This window comes from Dreissena polymorpha, chromosome 1, assembly GCF_020536995.1.
Source record: "Dreissena polymorpha isolate Duluth1 chromosome 1, UMN_Dpol_1.0, whole genome shotgun sequence".
Lineage (NCBI taxonomy): Eukaryota > Metazoa > Mollusca > Bivalvia > Myida > Dreissenidae > Dreissena > Dreissena polymorpha.
This window is the reverse complement of record NC_068355.1, coordinates 162,658,978-162,680,739: the sequence shown is the minus strand read 5'-3', so window position 1 is coordinate 162,680,739 and position 21,762 is coordinate 162,658,978. Positions and strand designations below refer to the sequence as shown.

The 21,762-nt window shown below is 33.5% G+C and overlaps 1 protein-coding gene across 1 annotated transcript; it reads right to left on the bottom strand.

The window, feature by feature from the left end:
• Positions 1-4,065: 4,065 nt before the first annotated feature.
• Positions 4,066-20,304, bottom strand: LOC127863506 (uncharacterized). The gene is made up of 6 exons (XM_052403084.1): positions 20,172-20,304; positions 13,751-14,097; positions 11,082-11,697; positions 9,044-9,655; positions 5,742-5,875; positions 4,066-5,399 (listed from the first exon to the last, which is right to left on the bottom strand). The coding sequence occupies exons 1-6, from the start codon at positions 20,302-20,304 to the stop codon at positions 4,560-4,562; spliced, it is 2,682 nt and encodes an 893-aa protein (XP_052259044.1). The 3' UTR covers positions 4,066-4,559.
• Between the last annotated feature and the right edge of the window lie 1,458 nt (positions 20,305-21,762).

The following is a 21,762-nucleotide window of genomic DNA, read 5'->3' as shown; positions in this document are numbered from 1 at the left end:
GAGGAATTACTATGACAAATATAGATGAAATACACGATACAACTCGATAACATGGATCCAGGTTTTTACACCTTCGACTTATTAAATAACTTTTAATTAGTTTTAAATGCCAATAAAGGTCTGCATTAACACAAACATTCAGTTCAATACCTTTAACCCAACTCGGGTCATTTTGTGGAATCAGTTTTTGCATCATTGATATTGTCTTTAATTTGACTGGCTTCAAATGAAGTTGCAAGCTTGGTCTACCAACACCTGATTTCGGTACAATAACTTCATCGAAACGAAAGTAACTGAGTGCAAACCATTGTCATTTCTTGTTTTAATAAAAGTAACCTTGACGTTCAACCGACTAGCCTAAAATGGAATCCCATGCCAGTTATACCTGTCATCTACATACACAAAACTTTTCAGTAAGATATTGAGCAAAAATTGCTTTTCCATTTAAGGAACTGTAATTTTGATCTTGATTGACTCAATTTAAATATGAAATGCTTTCCCAAATTCGGCGTGAATGTTAGCTGCTTATCCACACACATTTAATACAATACCTCCATCCAAGTTCAAGTTATTCAGCAGATATCGTTTATATTTTTAACAGGGATAGTAGGGGACGACTATCCCAAATGAAGTCTCAAGCTAGATCATGATTGCTTAAAGCGAGATAATACCATTTTGTAAAATATTTATGAATTAATATAACACGTGGAAAAAACTTATTATACATATATTTCAATATAAATTAAAATCAAAGTTAAGAAGAACATGTGTCGAAAAATGCGAAATAAGCCAGGTATTTAATTCTGAAATCGAAAATGTCTGTACAGTCGAATTCGACAGCATGTATATCATGCATGTACGATGTGAATCGAAATGTAGCTTTTGTGCAGATTCGTTTATACAACACAAAGACACAATTTTGTTTTACGGATCAATTTTAATTTCCTGCAAAGATATCTATTCAGACGACACACGAACATTAACTTCGATCCCAATAAAAAGACGAATGCTTCGGTTATTGTAGGAAAATGGTGAAATATCTTTGTCACAATCGGCTCGGGGCACTTTTTTGTCTTTGCTGCATTTTATGAAATTCGTCTTCCATGTATATTTTTCTTGCCTATTTTGTGTTTTTTGTAACATATTTTTATCACTATATTACAATTTAACACATATACAAATTGTATAATCTCGCTTTAATCGAAAGTTTCATCAAGATTAATAAATGAAGTCTAAAGTAATTGACACGAAACCATCAGTTTGACGCACAAAATCCCCTAGATTATCATAACTAATTGCATAAATGTTCAACTTCGTTAAAAACCTTTAAAACGATGCATTGCTTACAATGACAAAACGTGTACATAGGCAATCACATAAATTTGCATAAATTAACTCATACGTACTCAAAGGCGGACACAAACATGTTCTTAAACGAACACATATATGTTCATTGTTCAAACTACCATAAATACATATTCATAAGCTGAATAAGTATCTATAGGATGACACATACATTTTCATAAGCGGACCAATACATGTTCACAAGGGGACACAGGCCTGTCCATAGCGTACATAGGCGTACACTTTTATTCTCTTGGGCTGAAAATTTATGTTCATAGGTAACCACATACATGTTCAGAGGCAGACACATACATTCTCAAAGAAAGAAACATTCATGTTCATTGGACAATAAAGACATGGCCATAGATAGATACATGCATGTTCCTATGGCATACAGATGTTTCTAGACGGATAAAGTCATGCACATAGGCAAACCATACATGTTTATAGGCAGACACATATATGATATATGCCGACTCATACATGGTTATTTGTAGACATAAGCAACCACATGTAGCGTAATTATTTTACACATACGTGTTTATGGATCGACACATGTTACATTATTAGTGGACACATACATAGGTAGGGACATTCATTGTGTTTGTTCGACACATACATTCTCATAGGCAGATACATAGACAAACACACATGTTCTAAGGCAAACACCCACGGGTTCGGACACAGATATTCTCATAGGCAGAGACATACATGTTAATAACCGGACATATATATGTTCCGAAGCGGACACATAGATGTTCATATGCGGACACATACATTGCCATAGATTGACACGTACATAGTCATTTGCGGACACACATATGTTCATAGCCTGACACATACATGTGTATAGCCGGACACACATATTTTCATAGCCGGACAAACATATGTTCATAGCCGGACTTTGGCGTACACGAAACTGTCACTATAATAACACTAACATGTTTAGTGGACGCACATACGTGTTTATAGATCGAGAAACGTTACGTTATTACTGCACACAAATGTGTTTATATGCGGAAAGATGCTTCGCTATAAGTAGCCTTTTATAAATAGATAAAAACATAGTCATAGGCGAAAACATAGACGTCGAGAAGCTAAAATATATACCTTCAAAAGCGAACATAATTATGTACAGGTTCATAAGCGGATACAAATATTATGAAAGGCGACAGAACACGTATATAAGCTGAAACGTACACGACCGCGACATAAACACGATTATAAGCGGACCTTAACACATTTTTAGGTAACATCAACACATCGATACAATGAAGACGGCTCTCCGAAATATATAGTTCACATGCAATCGTCATTCGACAATGCTCTTAATTATATACAAGTATTATACACATTTTAAATACATATTTTAGTACACCATGTCCTTTTCAAAGTAAACAAGCCTAGTTTTAACATTTCAACTGCCTCATCTATTTGTTTCAATAAGCATTTTAACCATCAATTCCGTTCCAAACGTGTGTTATACAAGTTAAACTTATCTTGGTCATTAACCACGTTAGATGTTACACTAAGTTGACACAATATGATACTATACATCACAAGTATTTGCGAATTGATACGAAGCTAATGATTTTAAGATATATTCGAGGACATATCATATTATCTTTAAATATAACAATACATTACAAACAGTCTCGAAAGCATAAATATACCAGTTAACTAAAATTTTCAATTTCTACATTTAAAATATACCATGAAAATGCGCATGTACATATATACAGTTATGACATATTACAAAAAAATATGTGCTTTACTTAACATACAACCCACATTGTCTGTAAGTAAAAGAATGACGTAAGAATGAAGTTCCTTGATGGAATTTCTAAAGTTGATTGTTGTTAGTTTTCTTTTTTGTCAGAAAAGAGTTTAGCGTGTGTTTCGAGTACAATAGATAGTACGTAAAAATGAGTACACTTGACCCATTAGTTTTCAAAAAATAAATTAATTAACGATTGTATGTGATTGGCGTGTCTTTTGCACGCGCGCTTTTGAGCACTTACACGTTCATAGGTAAGACGCAATAAATTAATTGGGTACGTCAACATAAAAACTAATATGCACTGGCGTGCATACCACTACTGTATGATTTGATATTTAGAAATCAACCAAAATTTGTGTCTTACCATATTCATTTGTTTTCAAGTAAAAATTAATGTACACTGCATGTTCATACTCGAAACGAAATAACCATATTGGTTAACATTTAAAATCACTTAAATATATTGTTGGTGACGTTAAGGTAAACAATTTTTTGAATGGAGTCAGTTAAATGTTCACAAAACTACCAAATTTTCTCCGTTACAGCGGCTAACGTAATGCCATTGTTTAAGAACTTCTCTTGAAAGAAAACAACATGACATGAGCAAAACATTTGAATTTCTTTCTTTGTTCTTCTAATACATTTTTAATTGTTACTTCATATACAATTAACGTGTCTCGATACTTTGCTTACATAATTGATGTGTTTATTGCAATAACAATTGAAAAATATCAAAGAATATTGTACGTGTTACCTCCTGTATATATAGTGATGAAATGTACATGAAAAAGGGTTAAGAATATTTAAAAGACAATTACACGTTATTTAGATTATATAGATATAGTTAATATATTGTACAACTAAATTGTACATTATTATCGTCGTATGTAAATTAACTTTATGGATAGCCTTCATAAAAATATCATATTCGTTGCATCAGTCAAATAAAAGTATATTATAGAATGCGAATGGTATTAGCTGCACTATGTTTATTTCAGAAAGATAAATATAATTTTATAACAAAACTGAAATATTATAACATTTTGGTATTCGCCAAATGATACCATTTTTGAATATATATATATGTTTCTTATCTTGCAGTAAAGTTCGAAAAGTAGTAGGAATGTTTTTTAAGTAAAAAACGTATACATTTGTTTCTTTAAATGTTACCACTCCAACGGCTTCAAAAGCTTGGTGGGATTACACACTTTTAACAACTGCATGTATTTGATTATTGGATTACAACACACAACACAGCGCACACATTGTTACAAAAGCACGAATAAATAGGCAAGTGCAAGTTTAGGGAACATAAACAAAATTTACATGACAAATATATGACTGTTTATATTAACACAACATAATTTTGAATGTCAACGAAATGTTGTGTTAGGTTAACACGTTTTATGAAATTAGCATATCCCTTCAAAGTATATTAAGCATCATCACTGCATAACTCAAATGCTGATCCATATGAGTTCTCAAACTGCTTGAAGGCTTCACTAAGAAGACAAGCATTATATATTTCTGGTTGATGTGGATCTTGCAGAATAAATTTTCCTACGACCATTGCAATAGCATACAACGTCTCAGTGCCATCACTACTGTCAGTAGCACACACCATAGCGCCGCTGTCACCATCTATGCAGAATGAATGACCATAATTGCGATCGTGAATCTTTATCCCAAACCCATTAGGTACGTCCATATTTATTTCTGCAAGAGTTCCTAAACCAGGAGAAGTTTGCGCTCCCCATATATACACAGGTTCTCCTATCCAATTTTCAACATCTTCCAGTTGAAGTAGTTTTCCATGCAAAAGCTGCATTCCGTCTTCAGTTCTAAATCGAGTATTGCACTGTTGTAAAAAACCGGTATATACGTCAATTGGGAAAATATCAACTTCAGGTTCCTCAGGAATAATCTGTCTTCCACCCATTATCATATTATCAACGTTAAGAAAAACAGTTGAGTCTTGGATGTTAGCCATCGCAACATGTCGAGAGATGAGAGCAACTAGGTTCGAGTTTTCAGGGTCAGCAAACTTCTGTGCAAAACCTCCCATTGTTCCGTTAAAAACTCCCTCTCCGCTGGAAAGAAATTTTCGGAACTTCCCATAACTCATTTTGCATTTTACGTCTGTATTTTCAAGTAGCTCTTGTATTCTACGTGTGGTTTCATCAATATCTTGTTCGTTGTCTATAAGAACTTCAAGATATCCAATATCCTTCGAGCAACCAAGCACCCCTTTAATTTTTAGAACACTTCTGAGAACCTAAAATAACGTCAAATTTTATGTTAATGATATTTATAACATATTTGAATTGTGATTGACTATATACAACAACAACAGCTACAACAACAACCTTGATATAGTAGTTACAGTATATACACTTCAACGTGAATCTTGTTTGTCAAACAAGTTGTATACTTTCGCTAAATATCATGTCAGAGTCATTGACTTTCGTCAGTGACCACACACAATAGCCCGAAAGTCATGCACACAGTTTTCAGTAAACATGTTAAGAAGTTACAGACATATTATGTTCTTATTTTGAACAATCTTACAAATCAACTCGCGAATTCATATGTTGTTTCTGTTACTATTTCTACCTACATTGTCAATATTTTCCGGGTATTTATAAGTAATTTCGGGCAAGGTAAGTCTTTCAAATGTCGGAACTTTACATCTCTTGTATGCTGTCCGTGCGTATGTATAAATACTCTGCCATGTTTTTTTCTTCTCACTGTCTGAAATATTATTATTAAATGTGTTGGTATAAAAACACGCAACTTCACAAAAACATAAGCATCATTAACCAATACCTAGAACATGATGAAATCTCCCAAAGCCTTCTAGACCCAATCGTAGACAAAAAAAAATATAAACAGATTTTGGTGTGCCGATTGTTCCATAAACATGTCAAGCTATATGCCTACTGTATGCCAGAAAGCTTATATATGTTTCAAATTGGTATTCTCGCATAGTTTATATAATATTGTTTTCGATCAAAGTCTTATAAGTGTACTGTTTTTATTTAAATACAAAATCTTACTAAAGCCACTTTGAGTCATTTATCTTTAAAGGCTCTATAAAGGTGAGAAATTAAATTATTATGCATATAAACTGGTCTAATTTTTACCGGATTTCAGTTTCCTGTGCATAAAAAATGCTCATAACATAGCTTAAGTGCAACGTTGTCAAGACTTATGGAAGATATACCCGTTTCATAATTGGTAGAAATGTTTACAACTTTGCAACTAACGTGATGTGTAGCCTCAAAGCGTTTACGTATGCTAAAAATAGCCGAAAGAAAATTAAATTTTAATTCTGTTTTAAACAATTTCTTACCAGCAGAAAGTTACTTATTAGATCACTACAAACGTTTTAACCATTTAGAAGTGACCAACTTTGTGAGTGATACCGGAAAACGTTGAAAATCAACGAAATATTTTTGGTGACCTGAGTGACTTTCACTTTCACATCCCGAGTAAACAGCGATGTAAATAAACTGATTGTTTGTAACCACAATTGACTTGGAGGACACTCTATTTTGAGCTCAAAACAATTTGCATTGCTTATTTTTGTTTGGTAATGTCCAATTGCATATACATATTGTTTTTTGATAACCTTTATAAATAAAATATGAAAAACAATAATTAAAAATCGGTAAATAATTACGGATCGTGACCTTTATAGAGCCTTTAATATAACCACACGAATTCGTTTATGAGTGATTTTGATTTTCTAGTATATAAAACAAAAGAAATGTTTTGTCTTACACTTTTATGAGCAGATTGTGGAACAGTTGTACTAAAGTATGTTAGCAGACGTACAAAGAACTAGAAGATGCAATAGATATATCTGATTTATTACAAATGCTACTTAAATGAACACGATGTTATGTATGTAAATAACAGTTGCAAGAAATAAGCTTTACAATAACATTACGTTAAATAATTTGACATTTGGCATGCCACCGTTACAGGATGGTAGACAGTAATAAGGGTTTCAAAACTGATAAACGGCCCTTAAGGGAAAAACTCTTTAATGTCAGCTATGGGCATCTACAATTGCTTGAAATAAGCATGAAAATGCTTTTGTAGCGCTATTTTTCTATTATGAATTAATTAGAAAGCAAGTCAATTACAAACAGTATACACCGTTCTAATGTCTCCAACATGAAAACAGTCGTTTTATGACGGAATAGCATTTTAGTGAGATATAAATTCAATAAATTCAGCCCAAAGTAAAATTTCAAGCAACATGAGAGAGCTTACTGATATCCCTGTCACAAGCACTTATACAAATTAGATGGCATGTCATTTAGCCAGACTGGAAGGTCTTCAAAGTCAAACACTTCATCATACGAGTAAACATCATGTTTGGTAAAAAGAAGTACTTAAAAATAAAATAAAAATAACACAAAATAAAAACACACACAAAAAAGCGTATTAACGCCACCCTTATCATATATCCCATTTACAAACATGACTAACACGCCATATCCCTCAGTAAGGCTAACATTACTAAGGCCTTGGACGTGCACGAATATAAATAAGACAGATTGGCGCCTAAACAAACTGAAAGCCGTGTCATGATCTGAAACGTGAAAAAGGTCAACATACGGGGATAACTAGGTATCTTAAACCCGTCAGAAATAAGCCTTACAATTCCGTGTTGGTTCGAACTTCCCTTTCACGTGCAAAAATGACGGCATTTCACAAAGTTAGTACTAAGATAATTCTAATGTAACATAGGTCGATACACGTTAGCAGAACTGTATGTTTTAAATTTGTCATAAATGAGCATTCAACAGCATGTTACTTAGTGAGACTGATATACAGTATCAAGGTTTCAAATTTAACTTCAGACGGTATACGGTGAAAACTTTTTTCACCGGTTATGTGTAGCTTTAAACAGCGTTTAACCACCACGACTCTTTGTTACGAGCAAGAATATAACATAAACAGTATGTCAACTAGTAAAGATAATATAATGTAGCAAACGTCTCAAATATTTCATATGGCAGTATAAGTGACAATACTTTTGCGACAGATATGAGTATCTTAAATCGTCAAAAATAAGCAGTTTTATCGACCATTCTGACCCCAGTCACGAGCACGATTATAAATTAGGTGTCATGTAACCTAGTCCGCTTGATGGACAGTATCAGATCTTCAACAAGGCTTAAGAACGTATACGGGAAAAACTCTTGCTTTCGGAAACAGGTATGTTAAATTCGCCATAACTTAACATTACAACAGCGTCTTTCGCAAACCTAACCCATTTGTCCCGTCCACAAATGTAATCAAGACGGCATGCAATATAGTCTTTCTTGTAAACAATACCACGGTCTCCAAAGTATCCTATGGTCAAATACCGGTAAAACTCTTAAAATTGTCAAAAAAGAGCAGCGCTTTATCGCCACCCTGGTGTTTGGTCACGTGCATGAATGCATATTCGATGGCCTGTACTCTAAGTAGGCTGAAAGTGGGAACCTTTTTTAATCAACTTTAAAACATCCTGACCCCCTGTCATGTACACGAACATAAATCTTACAGCATGTAACCTTATCGGGCTGATAATAAAGAACCAAATAATGGCGATTTTTTATGAAAGCACATAACATGTCGAATTAGACATAAGTTGCAAGAACTAAATTCGTTACTATCAAATTAAGTTTTGCATGAAAAACCATTATTTTATAATTTGTACTACTAAAAATGATATTGATTTGAACATTCTACAGTAATACACGAGGTTAATTAAAAACAAGTTAATTTTCTTTATGTGTTCTAAAGCGGAAAACAGACGCCACCGTCCGCATGTGCGAAAGATCAATTATACACTTAAATAATTAGCACATATATGTTAAATAAAATATAATTGAAAACGCATATATTTTAAAAGCTTACCAGGCATATCTTTGGGTGATCCATATGTATTTAAACACTTTTCCATAAGATTCTTTAAAACTGCAAATATCGCTCGCTCAAGTAGATGATCTGCAGTAACCATGATATGGGATTGTGCTGCCACGCTTTGAAGTACTCCAAGTTTTTTGAAAAGGTCATTTGTATCTTTTTCGGAAATGTCCTTTGTAACTTTTTCGGAACTGTCTGTGGTATCTTGTTGGGAAATGTCTTTTGTATTTTGTTCTTTGTCAACAAACAGCACACCCAAACTAGTGATGTCTTCATTTATGCTGCTGAAACTTTTTTTAATCTTGTCATGCTGGTCCTTGGTAACAATCAGTAATGCAGGAAAGATAATTCTTAGCTCTTGCAAATTGAAATCTTTTACAGGAGATAAGTGCTCTTGGCAATCCGCTTTCAAGTCTTCCATCAAGGCAGAAGTGGTGTATACGTAAACTGATCGTGTGCTTACCATCTGGCTCTCTTTCTCACTAAAAACAGGTCTTTCAAGAATGCTTTTTCCTCGGGTAACAATACCCTGTAGAGCTCCACAACCACGTTTGAATAAAGGGAATAGGTCCGATCTACATTCGACCATGACGTCGATTTGTACTAGAATCAGTAAAAAAAACGCAATATAATAATCTTGCAAAATGAAATCGTGCACTCTCTTATAGAAACAAAAAAATATATTTGATTTCTGTGATCGGAAGCATTTATTTGAAAATAAAAATCATGAATGAAGACATCTATGTTTTGAAAGCACAATGCTCAATTTGTTGTGCTTTGATTGTTGAACAAAAATATCTGTATACGGAATGCGAATAAAAATGTCCGTATATCAAACAGTAAATTTATGAATGATTTAAAAAATATTATCTAGAGAATATAGGAACATACTATTGTATAACAAGACTATTGCCAAGCAATATAGTCCCCTACCGGCTCCACCATTGTCAGAAATTCCACCATTGTCAGATTTTTTGTTGTTGCCATAGCAACCAAAATTTTTGAAGTAGGAACAAAAAGAAATGACGTGCATAATGTCCATATTGCCATCTATCCATGTTTTAAGTTTCATAAATAAAATATTTAGACCTTTTAAAGTAATCGCAGGATCCAGAAAACCACCATTTTCAGCAGTTATACTAATTTATTTGTTGCCATAGCAACCATAATTTTTGACGTAGGAACAAAATGAAATGACGTGCATAATGTCCATATTGCCACCTATCCATGTTCAAGTTTCATGAAAAAATATTAAGAACTTTTAAAGTTATCGCAGGATCCAGAAAAGTGTGACTGACTGACTGACTGACTGACAGACTGGCAGACAGAGCGCAAACCATAAGTCCCCTCCGGTGAAACCGGTAGGGGACAATAAAGCATGTCATTAAGCAGTTTATGGCCTTAAAAATCAAGTGGTGCCACAGTAAGTGCCAATAGCCCAGACGTATCCTTTCAATCCAACAATATTATCAGGATCTATATTAAATCAAAATGTGTTTAAAAGTGCGAAGTTGTATTTATTTGTTGAAAATCTTAACAAACTAAATGTCCTCAATTGAACTGGGAAAAAGTTCCTCAGAATTCTATAAAGTTTCATCTAAATACATCAATACTTTATTATTCTGATCTGCGCTCTACAATAATACCATGGAATTTTGGTTTAAACAAGACAACACCAAGGCAAACAACTTCTAAACACATAGTTATATTTCTTGCAGTCTAGGCGCACATCCAATTTTTTCTTTACCATTATGAATATTCGTCGTATTATCTTTAATTGTATTTTGAATTACAGAGTGAACCAACACATTTATTAAATGCAATAAATATACTTATATAGTAGAAAAAGTCATGTTTTTTACATGCTGACATTTTTCTTTAGGCCATTGATCAAAAATATGAAATGCAGCAAACACTATATGTTAAAAAACTTAAATTTGCAGTTTATAGGAAAAATACAAATTACAAAAAATTAAAATATATGTTCATTCACACAATAAAAAAACATTCGCAATCAAATTGTACTTACATATTTCATACAATCCTTTTATGTCTCTTGTCATTGGAGACTCGATCTTTGGGGCAATCAGTGCATCAGTTGGAGACTCGATCTTTGGGGCAATCAGTGCATCAGTTGGAGACTCGATCTTTGGGGCAATCAGTGCATCAGTTGGAGACTGGATCTTTGGGGCAATTAGTGCATCAGTTGGAGACTCGATCTTTGGGGCAATCAGTGCATCAGTTGGAGACTCGATCTTTGGGGCAATCAGTGGATCAGTTGGAGATTCGATCTTTGGGTCAATCAGTGCATCAGTTGGAGACTCGATCTTTGGGTCAATCAGTGCATCAGTTGGGGACTCGATCTTTGGGGCAATTAGTGCATCAATTGGAGACTCGATCTTTGGGACAATCAGTGCATCAGTTGGAGACTGGATCTTTGGGGCAATCAGTGCATCAGTTGGAGACTCGATCTTTGGGGCAATCAGTGCATCAGTTGGAGACTGGATCTTTGGGGCAATTAGTGCATCAGTTGGAGACTCAATCTTTGGGGCAATCAGTGCATCAGTTGGAGACTCAATCTTTGGGGCAATCAGTGCATCAGTTGGAGACTCAATCTTAGGGGCAATCAGTGCACCAGGTTCCGTCTGAAAAATATATGGGCTTCAATATTATAATTAAACAGGAGAATTATTTTCTTAATTGAAGGTCGAAGCTGTGACCCTTGATAATTTACCCTATGTTATCCTCTTCTCGTTTGTCAGTATTCTTTGGGTCAAGACAAATTTAAACGTTTGGTCATAAGGAGCCTCCATGACGACCTTTGAACACATACGTACACCTTTGGTTATTATTTCTAGTAGATAAAGAGATATAAAGTAGTCGTTTGCAAACTTTAACTAGATTTTTTTTAATACAAAGGGGACAATATTCTGCTACACCCATGACAAATATGTTAAGTTTCAACAGAATACATGTTGCAGAAACAGGGATATAGTGTTGTTGCACGTTAATTTTAACATTTGCACTACGCGGACGTCGATGATAAAGTCGACGCCGACATATGGATGTGTATTATATCTAAAACTATTCGAAGAGTAGTCGAGCTAAAATGTATGATATTTGGTCTTTATCTGTGGCATTTTCAAACTATCTAGGAGCATTAGAACTGTACAAAAAACATCCTATAGGAGCATGAGAATAATAAGTAAGAAACAGAAACCCCAACTAAGGGCAACATCACATTAAACTGACAAGCCAGGAAGCCCCGAAAGGTAAGTGGATCGCAGTTAGAGTCTGAGTTCTAGGATACAGCCTAGGGCTGCCTTGCTGGTCGTCACCATGCCATTTGGCCCGTAGTAAGGTTTTATATTTTATATTGAACCGAATATTTCAATTCTGAGAATCAACAAGTGTAACAATCAAAGATCGAAACACACCTTGACAAAAGTCGTTTAACACTTAAAGTAGTTTTTGTTATTCCTAAACACAGTCACACTTTGGGTCCAAATGACGAAACACAGTTCGACAATATGATCAAAAACCTTTTTGTGTAATATTCGATCAAAAAGTGTGGGTGTGCAAATAGACGAATATAGACTTGGTCGGTTGTAAAAATTAGTTGAACACAAGTTTGTATCATCCAAGCATACGTGTAATTTATACATATCATATATAACGCACGTTCGTGTTGCCATACATATTACCAAATTCACATCTAATACAACATTTGTATGAGTTAAACATGTGCGTTAAAACACGACCTTAACCACTCTGCATTCAACGGAAACTTTACCACTATTCGGTAATGGATGAATATTGCCCCAGCATTTAGTTGATAATGGTTCTCGATGAAATAAATGAGCAACAAGGAATGGATACTTATTTATCGCAGATTTGATTGAGATTATAAGCAATTATAATTTTCACTGAAAGTTAATATTTTAAGATTCTGATAATTTGAGACTTAAAGACTTTTTGATTTTTTATATATTTTAGAGTGGTATTGCTCTTTTGATGATATTCATCGGATCGAGGATAAATTCGTATCTTTGGCCGATATAAACATGTGATGTATGTGATCATATTCGACGAAATTGATACATTTGCGAAAAGTTATTAAATTGTAAATGTTGAATGTTGTGTGTCTTTGAGTGTATGCAATTACTTTTCAGACAGAGTTCCATACATACGGACATACATAAAACAGAGGAGTTGACTTTATTAATCCAACCACAAGATAGCAAACACATTATGTCACACAATATCAATCACTACGTGTACTACCCATTTTACACGTAAAATATTTAGCGGTTCAAGTTATTGAAGTATTTATTTTATAGTATATTTTTAAAATGTCGTATGACATTTCACATATGGGTAAATGAATAGTCATGCATAGCATTGTCATCGCTTGCATGTTGTTTTTTTGGTAATCCATACGTAAGATAAGGTTATTTCGTGTTTTTTGACGGACCTCACGTTATGAGAGATATTGAATGTCAGCCAGACACGTATCATACCTATATCGAATTGTGTATGCAAATTTGCATTATCATATAATTTTTTTAGTTTATTAAGTTACCATATACAGACTTACGGACAAACGGACAATGACGAATGAAGAGAAAACCGATACTTTTTCCATCGCTTAAAAAATCTATGTTTAACAATTAGTTTCAGCATATTAGTATTGCATACCTTTATTTTGAGCACCACAATTGTGTCGTACCATTGCCCAACAAGGATGGTGTCTGTGTGCTTTGTGTAGTAGACTGACCATGGCCACCGCAATCCATTGCTGAATGTAGCTAGAGTGGCTAGCTTTTTCTTGCCGTCACTGTCCACTAGCAAAACTGTGTCTGATGCGTCTCCACACACTATTATTTGACCTTTCGGTGCCACACATACACCCCATGGCCGTAATAACCCAGGGTCGTAAAATGTAGCTAATATTGTACCATTCATGTCCAAGGTAATGAGCTTGTGCAGGGAGGGTTGAGAAATGTACACCTTGTCCCCAGCAGGACTCACAACACACTTCCATACTGTAAACAAAGATTAACGCCAATTATGTAAGCAATCAAAATAACATTATGTATTGCTATTTTATTACGTATGATGTGTATATTGGATTATTATTATTTGGTAATAACACATACATGGTAAGAATAAAAAATATTAATGTGTCATGAAATATATATCAGCGTTTTGTCTTATTGTTTTACTTGTAAATGCCCAAATGTGTAACCATGTCTAACACGTTAACACAAATCGAAAGAGTTAAGAAGTACAATTATGTGAATGTCATTTTCGTGTTTTAAATATTCCGCATTTTCTGAAGGCAATGATTTTTATTATATCTTTAAAGTATATATAACTAAAGCACAGCATAACTTATATAACCAAATGCGTGAAATACATAATTGTTACAGACACATCCAACAGATAAAAATGACTTCGTTCATGAACAATCACAACCTGTGACATGATATACGATCTTGCATCTTTTTGTCATGGAGAATAATTATCGCTAGTTATTTTTTAATCATCCAAGTCGAAAGATGTGCCTTTCAACACATGTTAATTGAGACGCGACGCGTGTTCGTACAAAGATTAAAGTATGCCTCTACGTAAACTAGCAAGCTCTTTGCCACAAAACATTGCCCAATGCATAAAATTAAATGTAATAGTCAATATTACTGACAAGAAATTGCCATCACTTTACTGGATACCTAAATTACATAAGACGCCATATAAAAGTCGTTTTATCGCTAATTCAGTGTCTTGTACCACCAAACAATTATCAGTGTATCTTACATCTGCATTGAGTGCTATTAGATATCATATAGCTAAATATTGTAATAAAGTTTATGAAAATAGTAATATTAACCTATTTTGGTCAATAAAAAACATCTTAGAAGTTATTGATAAAATTGAAAATAAAAAATATAAGGTGTCACAGGTAAGTACTTATGATTTTTCTACACTATATACAACGCTTCCTCACGCTTTAATAAAATCCAAACTTGTTTCTTTGATTGAAAAAACTTTTGCTAGAGAGAAGTGTTTGTATCTAGCTTTAAACACTAAAACAGCTTTTTTTACTAATCATTTATTAGATAATTACATCATTTGGACTGGTCTTGACTTTTGTGCAGCACTTACTTTTCTTCTGGATAACTTGTTTGTTGAATTTAATGGTAACATATTTAAACAAATTATTGGCGTTCCTATGGGTACTAATTGTGCGCCACTTATAGCTGACCTTTTTTTATATTGTTATGAAAGCGAATTTATGTTAGAATTATCTAAAACTAAGCAAGTAGATTTGATTAATTGTTTTAACCTTACTAGTAGGTACATTGATGACATACTTAATTTAGATAATCCATTATTTGAACAATGTATTCATAAAATCTACCCAAAAGAACTAGTCTTAAATAGATCGTGTATATCCAATACAGACACTGCGTATTTAGACTTACATTTAACTATTAATAATAATTTGATAAAAACTAGTTTATACGACAAACGGGACGATCTTAACTTTGAAATTGTGAATTTTCCGTTCCTAGATGGCAACATCCCTAAAGGACCTTCCTATGGTATTTACATTCCGCAGTTGGTACGTTATGCCAGAGCATGTTCATGTATTAAAGATTTTAATGATCGTAATCTAATATTAACAAAAAAATTGCTAAAACAAAGCTTTTTGTATCATAACCTAAGAAGTAAATTTGCTAAATTTTACTCTAAGTATGGTGATTTAATTTCAAAATATAATGTTTCTTTAAAATGGCATTTAAAAAATGGAATCTCCCATCCATCATTTTACGGAGATGTTTTGAAGCGTGTCCGCAAATTAAAATATGTTAAACCTAATGTTCATATTAAACTTTTCTATTCAATTAACTTGTTTTCATCAAAAGGATACGATGATTATGTACTTAAAAACACGTGTTTGATGGTTTTCGATTCACTATATCTTTCTTCTCTTATAATTTGGAATCATTAGTGATATTATAGGCATTTTTCACTGTTGAACAAAATTGTGTCTTTGTGTCGTATGAACAAATCTGCATGAAAACTACATTTGGACTCAAATCGTACATCAAATCATTTCTGTCGTCAGTTGTCAAAACACCTATATACTGTTTGATTCCAATAATGTCGCTTTAATGGAATTACTATTTTTATATATTTGATTCTTAATATTTAATCAACTAAACTTGTTTTATTAGGGCATTTTTCACTGTTGAACAAAATTGTGTCTTTGTGTCGTATGAACAAATCTGCATGAAAACTACATTTGGACTCAAAACGTACATCAAATCATTCCTGTCGTCAGTTGTCAAAACACCTCTATACTGTTTGATTCCAATAATGTCGCTTTAATGGAATTACTATTTTTATATATTTGATTCTTAATATTTAATCAACTAAACTTGTTTTATTAGTAGTACAATTTTGCAGTAGCCCCCCATTAATAGTTTTATTATTACTTTACAGTACCGCCCCTGGATTTTTTTCACGTCATTGTGTCTTCGCCTGTCAATTACGTCATAACTATTTCTCTGTTCCAGTTGTAAGCTACATGCATAGGTCATTGGGTTTATAACGTACAATTTTATTTATATTTTCTCTCTGATAGGCGTTTCTTTTTTTGATTTAATTATTATTAATTTAATTTTTAGCAGTCACATAAACAACCAAGCAATGTAATATGGAATTTTTACACCCATTATTGCTGCTTCTTCCTGTATTTGCGCGATGATTATCTGAAATATTAACTTAATGACGCTATATTTTTAAATCTTTTTCTATAAAGAAGGAATGTAGTTGACACTTGTTTGTAGTTTCATTTTATCGTTCGTCAAAAAGTTGTAACTCTGTTGCTCAGGTATCTGTAATACCATTGAGTAATTAAATTGTAATTAAATTGAATGCGTTTTAATTCCCTTTTATTATTGTTTGATTAGAGTTACAATGCTATGACGTTAAATTTTATTTACACTTAAATGTATTATGAATATTGTTGGGCCAAGTGTGAGGTTGAGCGCTCTATTACCGGTTTAAACCGCCAATGCTTTGCATTGACCGTTCCAAGGCGGTGACCCCAGCTGTATTCATATTTTGGTATATATCTGCCATGACCATATTATTGGGGTGTACCATATACGCTTCCATATTAATGGTATAAGATCAGACATGGAAACAGCTCACAAAACCTTAAATATGATACTTCTAGACAAAGGCTCAAACGCAAGGCACAACAGGCGATTTCATTATTTAAATGATTTTGTAAAGAACAAATACATTTTCAATATAATGTTTGTAACAAGCCTGCACATGTTTACTTGCTTACATTCAAATTCGTTCTTAAAATCTCAACTATTACACAACATTATTAATAGTCAATCAAATTTGAAACCAAAGATTGGATTGTGTAATATATTTTATAAAGATGTTCCTGTAATGGCATTAAAGTTAAAACAAAATAAAAAATGGCGTATATGCATCAACTTATTATTTGGAAAAATAATTTGCAATTTTTTGTTGACTCTGAAGCAATTTTTTTAAACGGGTGATTATATGCCCGGGTAAGTTTTTGTCAGACTTAAAAGTGGAAGGGCGATTTTTTTGTCCGCGTATACAGTGTATCTTTTAACAATTCATGTGTAGAACATAATATAGTTTGTATATGATCAATTATGCCATGAACTAGTATTTATTGATGACCACTGCATGCATTTTGTTTGTATAAATATATTCAACATACATGTGTAGTCAATGGACTGTAATGTCTAATGTATCTTGAATAAACCATAAACCAAACCATATTACAAGACAGCTTTAAGTCGGGATGTGAAACTCGTGGTAGAGGTACGCCTGCATGACAATGTACGGATAGCTATTGTCCGTGTGAGTTTTTGCTGTCATTACGTTTTAACCGATTTCCGTTTAACTAATTTATAGATGTAGCCAAACACAAATGTATTGTAAATGCGTCTAATGTTGAGGACTTTACGTCTTGTTAGATTTGCGGTGTTTTACATGCGCGCCAATAAGACAGTTAGTGACAACTGAAAACATACAATTATGCTTATAGTGCCTCCTATTCTCTGTAACTATGTTCCGACAGAGTCGTTATGAATGTCCGATAATGATCAGTTTGGTGTAAAATGCGAACCTGTCATCTAGTGTCTATACCCCCCCTCTCCCCCTCCGCACGCACACACCTATTTTAGGCGTTTTTATTGGATACCTAATACTGGGCTGATAATGGAGCATCACATATACAGGAAATGAAAGTTGTTATTAAAGATTTTTAAACGTAAGGAATATACAGTACATAAGATTTGGGGTGAGCATGAGGGGAGGGTTCCCATAGTATACCCGGTAAATCAGTTCCGCATTATTAAACATGAGATTTAACATGTTATCAACTACTGGGTTACATTGTGAAATATATATTTATTTGTGGCAAAACTGTTGGCGCAGAAACTAAAAACATAAAAAAGGTCTGGCAGGTTTATACGCTAAAAAAGATTGTCAAGTTATTTTATTATGATACGATTACAACTATTTGAGTAAAAGGCGGTCAAGGTAAATGTGTAGTTTTTATGATTCTTCAATTATAGGGTCGTCATAGAGAAGTGTATCATGCATAACGGGTTTTTGCAAACTTGTGTTGCTTTAGTACCTAAACAAAATGTCACACAATGTGTTGTGTTTACGCTTTAAACTTATTTTTTACAAGGAGGGATAACATGGTATTTTGTTTCATTTTTAAAATAAAAAAGAAATCGTTGAGAGGTGCTCTAGCTGTTGATTAAACTTAACCGACAAAAGATGATGGTCATAAAAATGGTCAAAAAGTTCTAGTTAACTTCGAGTGAGGACTTGCTCTGGCCACTGTCCTTCTCTGCTGATCCTGATCCTATCATATGCCAAGTTTTATAACTGGCTTATAAAACTGTCTTAATTGAAATCAAGTGAAATAAATATCTGAAAGTTATGGGATTCGAAAGACCAAACAATGAGTCGAAAACAATTGACTAGTTCGACAGAAGGAAGGACGGAAGTAAAAACAGAATAACAAAAGGTCGGACGGACGGAAGTAAGGGCACACTGCATTTGAGTAGAACTGAAGCAAAAAAGTCGTTTACAGCATAAAATTGACACGGGTTTCTCCTCCTGGTAAACAACTTAATAAATTTACGACTACGCAGTATAAGATTAACATTGCCCATACTTGTGCATGAGTTATCTTGCACAATAAAGTTCAATAATCATCAATGTGTTTGAAATTGAGTTAATATTCACAAAACATGTGACGTCTAGTAAAACATGTGCATAATCCTTACCCATGTGATAACAATATAAAGAAGTGAAACTCCAGCTGCTGGAGCAGTATTGCATTCTCATTATAAACAATTAGTTGGTCCTTTCTTTAAGGCTATTGACCAATTGCCAAAACAGTAAGAAAAAGCACAATACAAAACAACATACACACATAGAAGAATAAAGCTGGGGTAACCGCCTTGGAACGAACAATGCAAAGCATTGGGAGTTTAAACCGGTTTTAGAGCGCTCAACCTCACGCTTGGCCCAGCAATATTAATGACACATATAAAGTTTTATTATTATTTAGTGTATAATTTTTGTTCTGTCAGTTTAAATCATATTATGCTTATCAAATTTGGGGATCATATGTAATGCATTGATTTTCAACAAAAGACTCAATAAGAAATTAAACAACATATTAACATAATTTTAGGAAGAACTTTAATAGCGTTTCGTTGAAAATGCGTTTAAAGAATCAACAGAAAGTTGACAGCATGTATTGTTTTCAGTTTTTGAGGACACGCAGATGGTCGAATAAATAGACAGGGGAAGAGATTAGACCGACAGATCGGAAAACACTGTGTATGTTTACCCAGTTTCATGCTCATTACTTCAAAAGATTTTTGTGATGTTTGAAGAACGGATTAATGAAGAGACGAACGGACGATGGAGCAACAAGCAATATGGACAGAGATTTTTAAATGGTCATTACAATACGTAATACATATAGATATTCTTCCATATATCAGTATCAATTGATAATGTTTCTTACCTGTTCTAAGTTGTGAAGTATCCTCGTACATTTGGCGGATCCATCTTCCGTTATCCGCGTACTCGTGCAGTGCTGTACCAGAAGTTATAAACAAGCTACCCTCGTGGTGAGCAATACCTGCACTCTCGTTCATTTTTTCTAAACAAAAACAACGACCCTCTGCCAGCTGTTTATCGTTAACTCTTATAAACTGGATATGCTTACCAGCAGTAAGAGCAGCCTCATTTGATGTAACCTGACAAATGTCCCAAGGAGCAGCCGCTACTTTTATGTTACTCACTACCTGATAATGATCGTCCAGAAGCTTGACGGTCTTAGTATCCCAATCTGCAAGGATAACCCCATCAGGTAAAGCACAAATGCCTGTGATAAAGCATTGGACTTCATCCCTTGGTATTTTTACATTGTGCTCTGAAGTCTCCTGGACAATAAACGCCTGTTTGTTTTCTTGCTCTGACAACACCGAATCAAGAATACGTGTCTCAACACGGCAGTTTCTGAAAGTAGAATTTATAATCAGCATGCGAACAGTGATATACTCTACAATTCTTTTAATATATATATATATATATATATATATATATATATATATATATATATATATATATATATATATATACATACATACATACATTCATACATATATATATTTATATCACGTGATTACATGTACAATTAACGCATTTATGAGCAAAGGGAATTATCGGAGACAATCCAGAAGACTAAATGGTTTTTTCACATGTATATTATACAATATACATGTGAAAAAACCATTTAGTATGCTTGATAATATACATGTGAAAAAACCATTTAGTCTGCTGGATTGTCTCCGATAATTCCCTTTTCTCATAAATGCGTTAATTGTATATGTAATCACGTTAGCAAGACAATACGAGAATAAATATATAAACTAAAACAACAATGTAATAATTACTTTAAAAACCTTGCGCGGCAATTAAAAAGTCCTATTCTAAATAAAATGTGAATTAACAGCTGATAAAATAATTAGGACTCAACGATTAGGCATGATGCACATGTCGAAGGGTAAAAGTTATTCTCATTAAATCCAGACTTTTTTATTTTAATCTTAGGCTTTCAATATAAAGTTGAATACATTTCACTGGTCAAATGGAAGCAACACAAACAGTAAAACCTTATGCATGCATTACTTATATTAGAGTTATCTAACCCTGGCTCGTGATTAACGTGCATGAAAATCTCAAATTCAATAGGTTAACGTATTTCTTATTTTTGGAGAAAATAATATATTTTCTCAGAAATTCGATTCCATAAAATCGCAATACGGTCCAACTACAATAAAATATATCATCATTTCTTCCTCGTTCGATAATTTAATACTCACAGAGCACGTACCCCGAACCACACGTCCTCTCAATAAACAAAATATATGAAAATGAATTATATCATCAACTTTTACTTAATTTATTCATAACATCTCTCTTGCAAATAAAAAGTATCTAAGTATCTTGAAGCAGAACAACATGGTCAAATAGGCATGTCCATTACAAGAAAACTGACAATTGTCATTCATCAAAAATCTAAACTATTTAAACATTCCTGAGATCTCACT

What these genes read in the sequence shown, in the direction of transcription:
- LOC127863506 (XM_052403084.1), bottom strand. Translation starts at nt 20,304, where the DNA reads ATGAACGAGAGTGCAGGTATTGCTCACCACGAGGGTAGCTTGTTTATA. An exon ending in TACTTCACAACTTAGAACAG is followed by an intron (nt 14,098 to 20,171) that starts GTAAGAAACATT and finishes CTTTGTTTACAG; the next exon opens with TATGGAAGTGTGTTGTGAGT. An exon ending in ACCCGGAAAATATTGACAAT is followed by an intron (nt 5,400 to 5,741) that starts GTAGGTAGAAAT and finishes ACGTTATTTTAG; the next exon opens with GTTCTCAGAAGTGTTCTAAA.